Raw genomic sequence first — 15,104 nt, 5'->3', positions numbered from 1 at the left:
ATTGACGGTAGCGAAAAAATTTTTACCCCTTGACAAAATCTCGGAAAAAATAAAACTTTTTTTCTCAGAATTTCGAAGTATACTTCCAATAAAAGTTGTAGGTACTGTTATTACCTGCGAAAAAAGTCATATACATACAATTGTCTTCTATCTCGAATACTTTAGGACTAATCGATTAATTATTTTATTTATCATTCTTGGACAAGTGGAATTAAAAGAAAATTGCGTCGGGCCTTTTTTGTATCTAACAACTATAGTTACCACTTTTGTCTGAAGCGTTTGAAAAAAAAAGATTTTGCAATAAACATTTTCCCTGATTACTCTTCGACAAAACATTTAAGGGACACAATTCGACATAAAGTATGTAGGATAGATATCTTAATGAAACTTGAGAGACGTATGTCAAATGTATTTCATTAATTTAATTTAATTTAATTTAATGTATTATGCACTAACAAATGTTGAGAAATGAGGAGAATAAAGAGGGGGGGTTCGCAACGGTATCCATAGCTCCATCTCTTGTTGCTTCTCCCGATCACGGTTGGGAAGGTTTAGCCAGTTAGTTTGCCATTTTGTGACGCCTTGTGTGGAAGTTCGTAAACAAATTTTGCTTTGCTTGCCTGCGGAGGGACAAAAGAATTATGTCCAAACGGAGGATCGAGGTCGTGGACCCGTATGTTAAACGGAAACCGTGAGTGTTTTGATAAGTTTTTAATCGTAATAGTGAAAAGTCACGACGAAACTATTTTGCCATGTGCATTGCCACAAGTTTTCCCGATTCTCTCGCGCACCTCGTTCAACGGATCTTTGTTTTCGAGTTCGAAGATGATCTACGCAAACGAGGCTTGATTGTTCGAATAACGATAGGATCGAAGAATCTTATTAAGAGAAAGCTCTTCCATTCGCGAGACAAATCCTTTCTGTTGCTGTCGACTTGTTTGGTCAACTCGTCCGTAAAGGTTCTCAACTGAATTTCTTCTACCACGAGCACGATGACTTATACATTGTATTTTTTTGGAGAAATTCGGAAACGATACTCAGAAAACTTCCGCGTGTAATAATTAACACAAAACAGTCTTCAATATCATTTATTTTTTATCCAGATGATACGAGCAATCAAGTTTTCTTAACTACCATTATTTTGTCACGCGCGTGCTGTTTTACCGTTACGTGTAATTTATAATGAAAGAAATGGTTTTCGTAATTGTTGCTTCACAGAGATGGGTCAACCACATCCAACAGTACTACTATACCCTCGACAGCACCGAAAAATCAAGTTCAATTGAACCCTTATAATGGTTTGCCTTACACACCACGATATCATGAGTTTTATAAAAAGAGAATTACCTTGCCTGTATTCGAATACCGTACGGATTTTATGAGGCTGTTAGCACAACATCAATGTATTGTACTTGTCGGAGAGACGGGATCGGGTAAAACTACGCAAATACCGCAATGGTGTGTGGAATATTCAAGATGTATAGGCCCGAAAGGTGTAGCATGTACTCAGCCGAGGAGAGTGGCAGCTATGTCTGTCGCACAAAGAGTTTCGGAAGAAATGGATGTTGCGCTAGGTATATAATATTTTTCTTTTCTCAGACAGCAGGAATTTTCCGATTTTTGTCCTAATAATTGATTCTTGAAAATAGGTCAAGAAGTAGGGTACAGTATTCGTTTCGAAGATTGCAGTTCCCTAAAAACTGTATTGAAATACATGACCGACGGTATGCTTCTTCGCGAAGGCATGTCAGATCCTATGTTGGATGCCTACCAAGTGATACTGTTAGACGAAGCTCATGAAAGAACTTTAGCCACAGACTTGCTTATGGGTGTGTTAAAAGAAGTGATCAAACAGAGGCCAGATTTGAAGCTTGTGATCATGAGTGCGACCTTGGATGCTGGCAAATTTCAACAGTATTTCGATAATGCACCTTTAATGAACGTACCTGGCAGAACTCATCCTGTTGAGATATTTTATACGCCTGAACCGGAGAGGGATTACCTAGAGGCTGCTATCAGGACTGTTATTCAGATACACATGTGCGAAGAAGTGGCAGGGGATTTGCTTCTGTTCTTAACTGGTCAAGAAGAAATAGAGGAAGCATGCAAAAGAATCAAAAGAGAAATGGATAATCTAGGTCCGGAGGTGGGCGAGCTCAAGTGCATACCGCTCTATTCTACGCTACCTCCGAACCTCCAGCAGAGAATTTTCGAGCCAGCACCGCCTACGAAACCTAATGGTGCTATCGGTAGAAAAGTAGTGGTTTCTACTAATATCGCAGAAACGTCTTTAACCATCGACGGCGTCGTGTTCGTGATAGATCCCGGATTCGCAAAGCAGAAGGTATCATCAACGATTCTTGGCCGCTGGATCTTTTGAAATGCGTGACGGTATACTTAATTTTTACCTTATGTTTCAACAGGTGTATAATCCCAGAATTCGTGTAGAGTCTCTTCTGGTTTCCCCTATCAGCAAAGCTTCTGCTCAGCAAAGGGCTGGCAGAGCTGGCCGAACTAGACCGGGCAAATGTTTCCGATTATACACCGAGAAAGCATATAAGAATGAAATGCAAGATAACACTTATCCTGAGATTTTGAGATCCAATCTCGGAAGCGTTGTGTTACAATTAAAAAAACTGGGTATCGACGATTTGGTATGTATTTCTTAAAGATTCACTTTTAGATTTTTATTTGTAATCATTTTCACTTCATCTTTTTCTATAGGTACATTTTGACTTCATGGACCCGCCTGCGCCAGAGACTCTCATGAGAGCTTTGGAACTACTTAATTATTTAGCTGCTTTGGACGACGATGGAAACCTGACCGATTTGGGTGCTGTCATGGCAGAGTTTCCATTGGATCCGCAACTAGCGAAGATGCTCATCGCATCGTGCAATCATAACTGCAGTAACGAGATACTGAGCATTACTGCCATGTTGTCAGGTAAAGTATTAAAAAAAAGTGTCGATATGTACGTTGTTAGGTTTATGTTTAAAGTAATTTTAATACGATAAAGTCAGGATCATGGTCAGGTAACGTGGTTTTAAATTGATGATTGATATTGTATTAGTCCCGCAGTGTTTTGTGAGGCCGAATGAATCGAAGAAGGCCGCCGACGATGCTAAAATGCGATTTGCACATATCGACGGAGATCACTTGACGTTATTAAACGTGTATCACGCTTTTAAACAAAGTAAGTGTCCGAAGCTTTGATTTCGTCTTCATTATATTACGATTCTAATCTCTTTTTTGCTACAGATTTCGAAGACCCTCAGTGGTGTTACGACAATTTCGTTAATTACCGATCTTTAAAAAGCGGTGACAATGTTAGGCAACAACTAAGTAGAATAATGGACAGATTTTGTCTAAAACGTACATCGACGGATTTCACATCAAAGGATTACTATATCAATATCAGAAAGGCACTTGTGAACGGTTTCTTCATGCAGGTAAGTAATAATAAAATTGCTCTACGAATGACTAGTATTAATTATACTTTCTGTCGGTGCTAGGTGGCTCATTTAGAGAGGACAGGTCATTATTTGACCATCAAAGATAATCAAATTGTACAGCTTCATCCGAGCAGTTGCTTGGATCATAAACCCGAGTGGGTGATTTATAACGAGTTCGTGCTTACGACCAAAAATTATATCAGAACAGTTACTGATATCAAACGTAAGTTATACTTATTGGCCGTACGAAAAGCATTTGATTTTGTAGTATAATTTTAACCATCTTTCCTTTTCCAGCTGACTGGTTGTTGAAAATAGCACCACAATATTACGATTTACAAAACTTCCCCCAATGCGAGGCGAAACGACAATTGGAAGTGATTCAAACAAAGTTAGACTCTAAACAGTACCAGGAAGGATTCTAACCCTTATATATTTTAGCTATCTTCAAAAATGGTGTCGAGCGATTGATAACACGATCTATTTTCGCCGTCGAGTTGAACACTCGATTTTTTCAAATATACAGCCAAACGAAACCACATACATTAAACATTACGAGACACAGCCGAAAGAGCAGCCGTCTGCTCTGTATTTTCACTTCAAAAAAACTGAATGTAAAGAAAAAGACAAATTTTAACGAACGTTTCTAATTTTGTACAAGCTTTAACTTGTACATTTTTTTAGGCTCGTGTGCCGAGGAAGTTTTCAATGTTCGTAGAAGTAATTCTAATCGTAAACGTGAAACATAAAATGAGAATTGTCCTTTAATCTGCTAGAAGGCACGCGGAAGTCATAGTTGATTGATAAATTGTTTATTTATGTACATTTAAAAAAAAGGAGTTTAGTGACTAAGTAATTTTACTGGTAGAATTTGTTGATCAACGTCTGCACACTCGAAATGTAATACTAGATAAAAGAATAGATTAATTTTTGTATTACCGATCTTTAAAAAGCGGTGACAATGTTAGGCAACAACTAAGTAGAATAATGGACAGATTTTGTCTAAAACGTACATCGACGGATTTCACATCAAAGGATTACTATATCAATATCAGAAAGGCACTTGTGAACGGTTTCTTCATGCAGGTAAGTAATAATAAAATTGCTCTACGAATGACTAGTATTAATTATACTTTCTGTCGGTGCTAGGTGGCTCATTTAGAGAGGACAGGTCATTATTTGACCATCAAAGATAATCAAATTGTACAGCTTCATCCGAGCAGTTGCTTGGATCATAAACCCGAGTGGGTGATTTATAACGAGTTCGTGCTTACGACCAAAAATTATATCAGAACAGTTACTGATATCAAACGTAAGTTATACTTATTGGCCGTACGAAAAGCATTTGATTTTGTAGTATAATTTTAACCATCTTTCCTTTTCCAGCTGACTGGTTGTTGAAAATAGCACCACAATATTACGATTTACAAAACTTCCCCCAATGCGAGGCGAAACGACAATTGGAAGTGATTCAAACAAAGTTAGACTCTAAACAGTACCAGGAAGGATTCTAACCCTTATATATTTTAGCTATCTTCAAAAATGGTGTCGAGCGATTGATAACACGATCTATTTTCGCCGTCGAGTTGAACACTCGATTTTTTCAAATATACAGCCAAACGAAACCACATACATTAAACATTACGAGACACAGCCGAAAGAGCAGCCGTCTGCTCTGTATTTTCACTTCAAAAAAACTGAATGTAAAGAAAAAGACAAATTTTAACGAACGTTTCTAATTTTGTACAAGCTTTAACTTGTACATTTTTTTAGGCTCGTGTGCCGAGGAAGTTTTCAATGTTCGTAGAAGTAATTCTAATCGTAAACGTGAAACATAAAATGAGAATTGTCCTTTAATCTGCTAGAAGGCACGCGGAAGTCATAGTTGATTGATAAATTGTTTATTTATGTACATTTAAAAAAAAGGAGTTTAGTGACTAAGTAATTTTACTGGTAGAATTTGTTGATCAACGTCTGCACACTCGAAATGTAATACTAGATAAAAGAATAGATTAATTTTTGTATTAAATGTTGAACAAGTATGCCAGATTAAGATACATACAATGCTTGCTATCGATAATCGGAGGGCAATGATCTTCACGTGAACCTTGAACACATTCTACCCTGTTTTTCTCTCTTAAAATTAAGCAGTGGTGCATATTTCACCTTCTCAACATGTACGTATCCGTGGCGATATCACATATTTATTATCACGATCGAAAATGTGCAAATACTATATTATATATTGGTTTTCTCTGTTTTTTTTTTGTTTTACAATCAGTACAATTATGTTGTCATTTTACACGATTAACGATGACTGAAGACTAATTCCAACCATGGGAAATAAAATCGTAATATGGAAGCTACGTAATAAGTTTTAAGAATCGAATTATTCTTATACAAAATTGCGAGTAATTAAAAGGGGATTGCGCCTAACTATTGCCCGAATAACAGTGATTTCATTAATTTTAGGATATCATTCATACACATTGAATTCTTTCTAGCTTGTTTAGAATTTATAATTTTTAAATAGTTCCAGATACTACAAAATTGCTTTCGCTAATGAGAGTTTAATTTCACGATTTTTACATCACTCTATCATTAAACGATTGAACGAGAATTTCGTTTCTTTTGTAAATAAAAAGATATTCCGCGCAGGTATTCGAAAGAACACAGCATTACGAGATTTCTGATCGCGAAGTTCTCATTGTATTGTACCACTTCATTCCAATAAAATATTGAAAATACTTGCCGATTATAATTAATATAATTTCTATGAATTCGTCAAGCGTTTCATCGAATATTGCATCATACATTTTACGTAACGGATCAAAAAAGCTCTTACAATAGCGGTGAAATTCTTTTTCTTATCGCGAGTGTTATGTCGAAAGAGCCGTTTGAGAACCACTGAGAAAGCACGAGGATCGCTGGGTTTCATCATTTACCACCAATTTTCATGAAATTAAAAGAGCTATGGCATCGTTCGTGATACCGGTCTCAGCGAGATTCACTCGTGTCACAGTTGATAGCTTGCATAATATAAATAAGAATATTTTACTTAGGTAAGACTCGTAAGTTCTCTAATTTATTATATTCGTCAAACATGTGCAACCGTTTAAACACATATTACAACATGTACACAGAGGTTAAGCTACTAAACGATACTACTTGCTACTTTCTTATATTTCAAACAAAATTATAATACACTTGACGAATCTAATCTTATTTTTCTGAAATTCATATAATACTTTTGTAACACTTGATATTCTAATAAATATACGAAAGCCGCATCAATGATTCATTTCGGGTTCCTCATCCGACAATAAAAAATAATATAAATAATTTGTTTAAAGGCTATCACAACCATCGTTCATTTCTTGGCGACGGCAAGAGTATAGTACAATTACAGAAGAAAAGAAATCGGAATCTTCAGAAACTCCAACACTAGAGACCGAAAATGAGAAGAAGTTTAGAGCAGATATTGAGCTTCTCAATAAAGAGCTGGCAGAATTGAAAACTCAGGAAGAAGAATTGAAAGATAAATATAAAAGAGCTCTTGCAGAGGGAGAGAATCTTAGAATTAGGTTAACGAAACAAATTGACGATGCAAAATTGTTTGGTATCCAAGGTTTTTGCAAGGATCTCTTAGAAGTAGCAGACATATTAGGTAAAGCCACAGAAAGTGTACCAAAGGATGAGCTTACAGAAAAGAATCCTCATTTAAAGACTTTGTATGAAGGCTTAAGGATGACAGAAGCACAATTGCATAAAGTAAATAAGGAAATCTAACTGAATTATATTCTATTGTGATAAGAGAATGAGATCAAAATTATTACTTTCAAACTTTTCTATAGGTCTTTAAAAAGCATGGGCTGGTTTCATTGAACCCTCTGAATGAAAAGTTTGATCCTAATCAGCACGAAGCATTATTTCAACAGGTAACATAAACATGATTTCTTTAATACGAAACGAAGTTTATAATTGCATTAAATAACGTTAAGAATACACTTTTGCATAGGAGGTTGAAGGTAAAGCACCAGGCACAATTGTAGTTGTATCTAAATTGGGCTATAAGTTACACGAACGCGTTGTAAGACCAGCGTTAGTTGGCGTTGCCAAGGGATAATTTATAATTGTAATGTCAATTTAAATGGAATCCCTCGAATCCGTGAATAAACTATTGGCGCATATATATTGTAATTTAAATTTATATGTAATACATCAAAGTATAATATTACACGGAGTCGATATAGAAAGGAAGAACAGTGCATAAATTTTATAAAAACTGAACTTGTTGTTATTCTATTAAGTTATAAAGCAACTGTAATATACATAAATTTTTATGTTTCTTTGATTGATGCAAATAGATTTGTATGTATTTAAACAAATAATTTTTTTTATTGTACCATACTTTGTATGTATCACATTCCGTAAAAAGTAGTATAAAAAGTTATTATATAGTATGCTTAAGGAACTTTTATCATAGCAGTCTAGCACCTTTCAAATACCTTGTACAAATCCGGTAAACTAGCTATTTGTAATACTGTCGAGTCGTGAGCAAAGTTTTTCGGAGGATAAAAGCTTTCCTTAATCGCTGTATACAAGACATGTTCTGTTATATATTTCCAATCATGAGTATCGTGCATGGCACTTATGTGGCTATAATATCTTGCAGTTTCTTTGCAAATACTTCTAAAACACGCAGATTCCGATTTCCAGTCTACTTGCGTAGCTAAGCGTAGTACATAAAGGGGCAGGTCAGCCTGACTAGGAAAATATTTCTCTGGAAAAGAAGATCGTATTGTATATTTCAATTAAAATATATGGATATTTTATTAAAATATATACCTAATAATACTGGTAGAGATTTTAAATTTCCTTTTTTATCTAACACGATAGAAAAATACTCATTTAACATATCTGCTTTCTCCAGTAGAAGGTCCTTAGCAGATTCAGCTAATTTATTTTTAGGTCCATAATTCTCCGACCATCCAGCTTCCTCGCTATCTAATGCTAACATAGCTAAATCGTATAAAGAAATTGGTTCCTGAAAAGTAAATGCAACGTACAACGTGATAATAACTTCGTCAATCGATATATTTACCGAGAATTTGATGACTCCATAATTCGCAAAATCGAACACCATAATTTGGTAAAATAGTTTCTCGCTAAATAAAAAAAGATATTTCTTACTTTCTATGTACAGATATTCGAAGACATGTACGATCGATACTCACATTAATTTTGTCGTGTTGCAAAGGTATAAATTGACTCCACTTTGAATCAAAGCGGAAGACTGATCTATGCAGCCGACGAAAGTTAATTCCGATAATATGTGCATGAGACTTTCGTGACAATCATCCTCCAATTCTTTACGCATTTTTAACACACTTGTTAATCTTACTTCCCTTACAAAATTGTTTATTGAACGTGACTTAAATTCAGGTACAACTCTTTTAGCAGTTTCTTCAGATGTTTGAGCCACAGAAGTTTGCGCTTCATTAGGTGTACTACTTTCAAGTTCTTCAAATGGACTGCTTCCTTTTGGATCGTTTTGTTCCTGGGAGTTTGTATTCCCAAAACGTTTGTATATCTGTTGGCGCGCTTTATCCGCGATGACGTCGGTACAATCTTTTTTCATAGACTCATCTTTCGTTTCATCAAAATCATCATCGTCAAATTCGAGAACATCTAAAAGGCTTAATTCATTCTCATCTCTATTGACATTTTCGTTAGATCTGTCTAAATTAGAAACTGCAGAATCAATTTTGGCTGGAGTTGTATCTAGAATACTATTCCATGGAGTATTTGATTTCTCTAACGTTAGTTCCTTCACATCTTTCTCCTCTTCATCAATTTTTAAAATATCTTCATTTTGTAATATATTACTTGACTTGCTACATGTAGGTTTATTATCATCGTCTCTAGCATCTTGCACTGCCGCATGGACGGTAAAATTAAATTTGTCTAACTTTTGAACAGACGCGTTAATTCTGATCATTTGTTTCGGATGAAGTTTCTGAGTTTTATCTTTCTCGTCTACAGGTAGAACTTCTTTTAAAACATCATTGGTAATATCGGTCTTTGGTAGATGTGCTTGTACGTAAAATGTTCTCGAACCGCTGTTTCTCGATAACTTCTCATCCAAAGCTAGCCGTATCTTTTCGATGATAGAATCCTCGTGAAGAAATTTCACTTCGTGTTTCGTCGGATGGACGTTTACATCGACGTTCTGCGGTTCAATTTCTAATGATATGTAACACCATGGATAGGTCTTCTTTGGAAGGTAAACTGTATAGAGTTCTTCTAACATTTTTCGAATCGCTGTAAAAAGATCGAGCTCAGTTTCCTTCGATAAAAGCATCTTATTCGAACACTTCGAAACTTACAAGAAGATTCTACCAGTCTGTTGTTGATAAACAAAAGAAACACCAATTTCTTGTTACTGTAATTCGGGTTCGTTATCAAACCATGCACTTTAAATTTGTACTTCGTGTCTTCAAGTTCCACTTCTAACAATTCACGGGCTACAGGATTACCATACAGTATTCTTACGTTACTCATTTTTGTAGAAACGTGTGGTGTACGGATCTAGTTGTAAAACAAATGTTTAATCCATTTTAATCCGACAACTTTTCCCTTACGATGAAGTACCTGGGGTGTAGGTTCACCATGCTTCTTCAATGTAAATCCCACAGTAGGATTATGTACCGCATACTTTGTAACTACATCTGTGATTTTGCTCAATTCATCAGCAGGACTTGACAGAGCCTTTCTCCTGGTCGCGACATTATAAAACAGATTCTCAATCTTTATCGTAGTGCCTTGATTTCCAGCACACGGTTGAAGTGGCCCTTTTAATTTGCTGTCGACATACGATGCTCTAATAAAAAGAAGAAATTTTTTAGACAATTTCCTCCGAGGTTTGAAAAAGATTGTCCAACTTGAACGTACTTATAAGCACACTTTTCATTCGCAGTCTTTGTAATAATTGTTAAAAGTGAAACGTGACTTATGCTTGCTAAAGCTTCACCACGAAATCCAAACGTCGTTATCGCCTGAAGATCTTCAAATGTCTGTAATTTACTTGTAGTAAACCTTGCACAGACAATATCCATGTCCTCTTTCCTGATGCCTGTCCCATTATCTTGAATCTATCATCATTAAATTAGGATTAAGTAATGAATTTTTCACTCAAGAGTTGAGGCAACTACCTGTAATAATTTTAATCCGCCTTCTTTGGTCAAAATCTGTATATTAGTTGCTTTAGCGTCTAAACTGGAACATTCGACGTTATCTATAAAAACATGAAGGAAATGCATACACAAGACAACGAGTTCTCAAATGTCTAACCTGTTCTCTATTAATTCTTTTAACGCGTTTGCTGGTCTTTGTATTACTTCGCCAGCTGCAATTCTATTCACCACAACTTCGTCTAACTGCCTGATTTTCGCTGGTTCGTTCATTTTCAACAACACGAGTCCTAGATTTTCACCGAAGCATCGAAAAGCAATAACAACAGCCAAATTTTATGTTAGATGACTTTACGATATATGTTCCAGTTACGATATACAACGATACATTAATAAATTTACATTATCGGAAAATGGAATTGAAATTACGATGTAAATTTCACAGAAATCTGCACTTTTCTTAAAACATTCTATTTCGCAGGTGTTCGAACACTACTTTCGCGCTGTACGTTTGAATACAAAATTACGTACAGTATATGTTAGATCTGTCAGATCGAGTCTAAAAAAATGAACAACTGCAGTTCAAAATAAGGATCCTACTCTTATTAGTACTGAATTATTGATTAATTCAAACAATCAAGAAGAGTCAAGATTCATCAGATAAATAGCATCATTACTAAGTGCATAATTATATATATTAGAGCATTGCGGATATGAACAAATGTCATATCAGAGATAAATTCGATGTATTTTTAATACATATGTATGTATATCAAAGCACACTTCAAAGTTCAACTTTATATAAGATATGATATAAGTAAATTTATTTTCGGCGCGATCATCGAATAACTTCCTCGAAATCGCATATAAATACATTTATTCGGTTCGTTCGTATAATTTTCCATGAGTCTTATTAATATTGATTTATGTAATTTGAACAATTCGAATAAATAAGAAACGATTTGAATCGTGCTAATTATAATCGAATGGATTGTGCCTAAATACCTGAATCAGCTTGAACGTTCCAGCACTTTCTATACTTAATTAATACATAGCGGTGTCTCTGTCTCTCCCATAAGGTCGCGTATCTATCTTGCATCTGTGTCTATTCTAGGTGCATCGAGAAGTTTCAGCCAATGGTAGCGCGTCGCCGAGTCGACGGGCTGCCGTGATTGGTCATTTTCAGAAATTTCTCGAAACGCGGGCTTTGGGTATTAAAAGAGCGCGCGTTCCGTCGCTGGGCGAGAACAAGAATAGAAAGCGAAGAGTGAACATTGCACTTACGTGCGACTTACAAGACTGCGATTTACTGAAGCATATACGAAGCGAATTATACAAGAGGTACGTGTATTTAGATATAATAATTAAGTTTTAATTTATTTCGTGCTGGTGTATCTTTCATTGAATCGATTCGCGAACCGGGTAAACGTTGTGCTAACTTAGTTGAAGTTGCATCATGTATACAGTTCGTTTGTTTCATCATTTAGAAGATGGTTTGATTAAAAGTTTTTCCGTTGGATTTCGGGCACGGTTATTCGCGTTTCTGTGTTTGTTGGGTGTTTTTCGTTAACCGGTGGTCGCTTTGTCAGACTTAGTACGTGCGATCAGACTCGTTACGTTTTTAAATTGAAAAAGTTTTGTCGTTTCTCATCAACGCGTTTGTTGACTAATTTTATTCGATTCTTCTGTCCATAGCAAGACAAAATGTCAAAGGTCCCAGCAATTGGAATTGATTTGGGCACTACATACTCGTGTGTGGGTGTCTTCCAGCATGGAAAGGTGGAGATCATCGCGAATGATCAGGGGAATAGGACAACGCCGAGTTATGTCGCCTTCACTGACACCGAAAGGCTGATCGGCGACGCGGCCAAAAACCAGGTCGCGATGAACCCCAACAACACCATTTTCGGTAAGTGAATTCATACCGAAATTTCACTATCCTGTCATCATCTTCCTTTATACTTTACGTCATTCTTACACATCGATGGAAAATTTTATGTCTTCTTTTTAAAACTCCGTATACACTTGCGTTACGTAATAGAGTATAAATAGAAAATGTGTACGTCCAACGTATTCCACTTTGTATATGTAGTGGAAAATTTTGCTTCGCCAATTCGCATTTGTAACATTATTGCGATTTCATAACTGACCTTGCATAATCCTGTGCACTGTCCTCTTTATTCTCAGTATTTAGAGCGACGCGACGTGTTTCTTTATGTTTCCCAATACACTCTTGTGCGACGGTCATTATTTATTTTCCGTTTTTTAAATTTTTTCACGTGTGTGCTAAGTTTTATTAATCACAAGGAAAAACGAAGAGGAGACACTAATAGGAAACACGTAATTACAGACTTCATTAATACACATTCTTATTAACATTACTAAATGTCCGTTTCATTTTAGCAGACTAATAGAAACACGTAATTACACAATTCACTATCCTTAACATCCCAATTAACATTACTATACTTTTGAGTGCAATTCTCGATAAAATAAATATATTTTATACTCCTACAGACGCGAAGAGGCTGATTGGCCGTCGTTTCGATGATTCAACGGTACAGAGTGATATGAAACACTGGCCATTCACGGTGGTGAACGATGGTGGCAAACCGAAAATCAAGGTTTCGTACAAGGGTGAGACAAAGACCTTCTTCCCCGAAGAAGTGTCGTCGATGGTACTGACGAAGATGAAGGAAACAGCTGAAGCGTATTTAGGCAATACCGTTACCAACGCCGTCATCACCGTACCAGCGTATTTCAATGACTCGCAAAGACAAGCCACCAAAGACGCGGGAGCGATAGCAGGTCTGAATGTTCTAAGGATCATCAACGAACCAACTGCGGCGGCGATCGCTTATGGTCTCGATAAGAAAACATCTGGCGAGAAGAACGTGTTGATCTTCGACCTGGGAGGTGGCACCTTCGATGTGTCGATTTTGACCATCGAAGACGGCATCTTCGAAGTGAAATCAACGGCTGGCGACACACATCTCGGTGGCGAGGACTTCGACAATCGAATGGTCAACCACTTCGTTCAGGAGTTCAAGAGGAAGTACAAGAAAGACCTGAGTACTAACAAGAGGGCTCTTAGGCGCTTGAGAACGGCCTGTGAGAGGGCGAAGAGGACTCTGAGCTCGTCGACGCAGGCCAGCATCGAGATCGATTCTTTGTTCGAGGGTGTCGACTTCTACACGTCCGTTACCAGGGCCAGGTTTGAGGAGCTATGCGCGGATCTGTTCAGGAGTACGTTGGAACCGGTGGAGAAGGCCCTGCGGGACGCGAAGATGGACAAGAGCCAGGTTCATAGCATCGTTCTAGTCGGTGGTTCTACCAGGATACCAAAGATTCAGAAACTACTTCAAGATTTCTTCAACGGCAAAGAACTGAACAAGTCCATCAATCCCGACGAGGCTGTCGCCTACGGTGCAGCTGTCCAGGCTGCCATCCTCCACGGCGACAAGTCGGAGCAAGTCCAAGATCTTTTGCTCCTGGATGTCACGCCTCTGTCGCTTGGTATCGAGACTGCCGGCGGTGTGATGACAACATTGATCAAGAGGAACACCACAATACCAACCAAACAGACTCAGACGTTTACCACCTATTCTGATAATCAGCCTGGCGTCCTGATTCAAGTGTACGAAGGAGAGAGAGCTATGACGAGGGACAACAACCTCCTCGGCAAGTTCGAGCTCGTCGGCATTCCACCCGCGCCTAGAGGCGTACCTCAAATCGAAGTTACGTTCGACATCGACGCTAACGGAATCCTGAACGTGTCTGCCATTGAGAAATCGACTGGCAAAGAGAACAAGATCACCATCACCAACGACAAGGGTCGATTGTCGAAGGACGACATCGAGAGAATGGTGAACGAGGCTGAAAGATACCGCAACGAGGACGAACAACAACGGGAGAGGATAAGTGCGAAGAACGCACTGGAGTCTTACTGCTTCAACATGAAGAGCACTATGGAGGATGAGAAGATTCAGGGCAAGATCGATGCTTCGGACAAGCAGAAGGTCATCGAGAAATGCAACGAAGTGATCTCGTGGTTGGACGCGAACCAATTAGCGGAGAAGGAAGAATTCGCGGATAAACAAAAGGAACTGGAGTCTGTCTGCAATCCTATCGTTACGAAATTGTATCAGGGTGGCGGTGGAGCGCCCGGTGGATTCCCGGGTGCCCCAGGAGGCGGCAACACCGGGGGTGGTGCTGGCGGCGGACCAACCATCGAGGAAGTCGATTAAACGCACAATAGCCATCTATAGCAACTGTCACCATCCACCCACACCATCCATAGCAACATGCATCCTCCATAAAACTCTGGTCAACATTTTCATCTAATTTACTTTTTAACTTTGTACAGTAGTCACCAACATCAGACTGCCATAGTTTGCGCAAACGAAATGTACATTTTGTAACAAACACTTTTTTCTTAGTAAAAAATATATTTAAATT

At 37.6% G+C, this 15,104-nt stretch overlaps 5 protein-coding genes across 10 annotated transcripts in view; 4 read left to right on the top strand and 1 right to left on the bottom strand.

The window, feature by feature from the left end:
- Positions 1-4,391, top strand: part of LOC108630726 (DEAH-box helicase 15) — a 6,779-nt gene extending 2,388 nt beyond the window's left edge. Inside the window, exons 1-9 of one of the 2 annotated variants that reach the window (XM_018034186.2) lie at positions 535-691; positions 1,219-1,574; positions 1,650-2,344; positions 2,424-2,654; positions 2,725-2,944; positions 3,072-3,194; positions 3,260-3,450; positions 3,514-3,676; positions 3,751-4,391. In XM_018034186.2, the coding sequence (XP_017889675.1) occupies positions 642-691; positions 1,219-1,574; positions 1,650-2,344; positions 2,424-2,654; positions 2,725-2,944; positions 3,072-3,194; positions 3,260-3,450; positions 3,514-3,676; positions 3,751-3,878 (2,157 nt within the window). In that variant the 5' untranslated portion in view covers positions 535-641 and the 3' untranslated portion in view covers positions 3,879-4,391. Of the gene's footprint in view, positions 1-534; positions 692-1,218; positions 1,575-1,649; positions 2,345-2,423; positions 2,655-2,724; positions 2,945-3,071; positions 3,195-3,259; positions 3,451-3,513; positions 3,677-3,750 lie in introns of those variants that run through there. The other variant, XM_018034185.2, reaches the window with a different exon arrangement.
- A 2-nt stretch (positions 4,392-4,393) lies between these two features.
- LOC108630729 (pre-mRNA-splicing factor ATP-dependent RNA helicase DHX15-like) lies at positions 4,394-6,200 on the top strand. The gene is made up of 3 exons (XM_026818342.1): positions 4,394-4,539; positions 4,603-4,765; positions 4,840-6,200. The coding sequence occupies exons 1-3, from the start codon at positions 4,441-4,443 to the stop codon at positions 4,965-4,967; spliced, it is 390 nt and encodes a 129-aa protein (XP_026674143.1). The 5' UTR covers positions 4,394-4,440; the 3' UTR covers positions 4,968-6,200.
- Positions 6,201-6,291: 91 nt separating this feature from the next.
- On the top strand, positions 6,292-7,743 carry Roe1 (grpE protein homolog, mitochondrial Roe1). The gene is made up of 4 exons (XM_018034189.2): positions 6,292-6,515; positions 6,807-7,224; positions 7,308-7,391; positions 7,472-7,743. The coding sequence occupies exons 1-4, from the start codon at positions 6,427-6,429 to the stop codon at positions 7,577-7,579; spliced, it is 699 nt and encodes a 232-aa protein (XP_017889678.1). The 5' UTR covers positions 6,292-6,426; the 3' UTR covers positions 7,580-7,743.
- Positions 7,744-7,831: 88 nt separating this feature from the next.
- Positions 7,832-11,845, bottom strand: Mlh1 (DNA mismatch repair ATPase Mlh1). Of its 5 annotated transcripts, XM_026818338.1 has the most exons (9): positions 10,807-11,732; positions 10,668-10,731; positions 10,408-10,607; positions 10,108-10,336; positions 9,843-10,044; positions 8,691-9,777; positions 8,558-8,621; positions 8,302-8,500; positions 7,832-8,236 (listed from the first exon to the last, which is right to left on the bottom strand). In XM_026818338.1, the coding sequence occupies exons 1-9, from the start codon at positions 10,917-10,919 to the stop codon at positions 7,944-7,946; spliced, it is 2,451 nt and encodes an 816-aa protein (XP_026674139.1). In that variant the 5' UTR covers positions 10,920-11,732; the 3' UTR covers positions 7,832-7,943. The 5 variants fall into 5 exon arrangements, with proteins under 5 accessions (XP_026674139.1, XP_026674138.1, XP_026674137.1 ...); XM_026818337.1 differs by having other exon boundaries at positions 8,302-8,621; positions 10,668-10,750; positions 11,652-11,845; XM_026818336.1 differs by having other exon boundaries at positions 8,302-8,621; positions 10,807-11,733.
- A 37-nt stretch (positions 11,846-11,882) lies between these two features.
- On the top strand, positions 11,883-15,104 carry LOC108630701 (heat shock 70 kDa protein cognate 4). The gene is made up of 3 exons (XM_018034133.2): positions 11,883-11,987; positions 12,342-12,555; positions 13,164-15,104. Exons 2-3 carry the CDS (start codon positions 12,351-12,353, stop codon positions 14,891-14,893), a joined length of 1,935 nt encoding a protein of 644 aa, XP_017889622.1. The 5' UTR covers positions 11,883-11,987; positions 12,342-12,350; the 3' UTR covers positions 14,894-15,104.

This window comes from Ceratina calcarata, unplaced genomic scaffold (assembly GCF_001652005.2).
Source record: "Ceratina calcarata isolate Rehan_Ccalc_2016 unplaced genomic scaffold, ASM165200v1 scaffold78.2, whole genome shotgun sequence".
In the NCBI taxonomy this organism is placed as follows: domain Eukaryota; kingdom Metazoa; phylum Arthropoda; class Insecta; order Hymenoptera; family Apidae; genus Ceratina; species Ceratina calcarata.
This window is presented reverse-complemented; position numbering and strand designations above follow the sequence as displayed.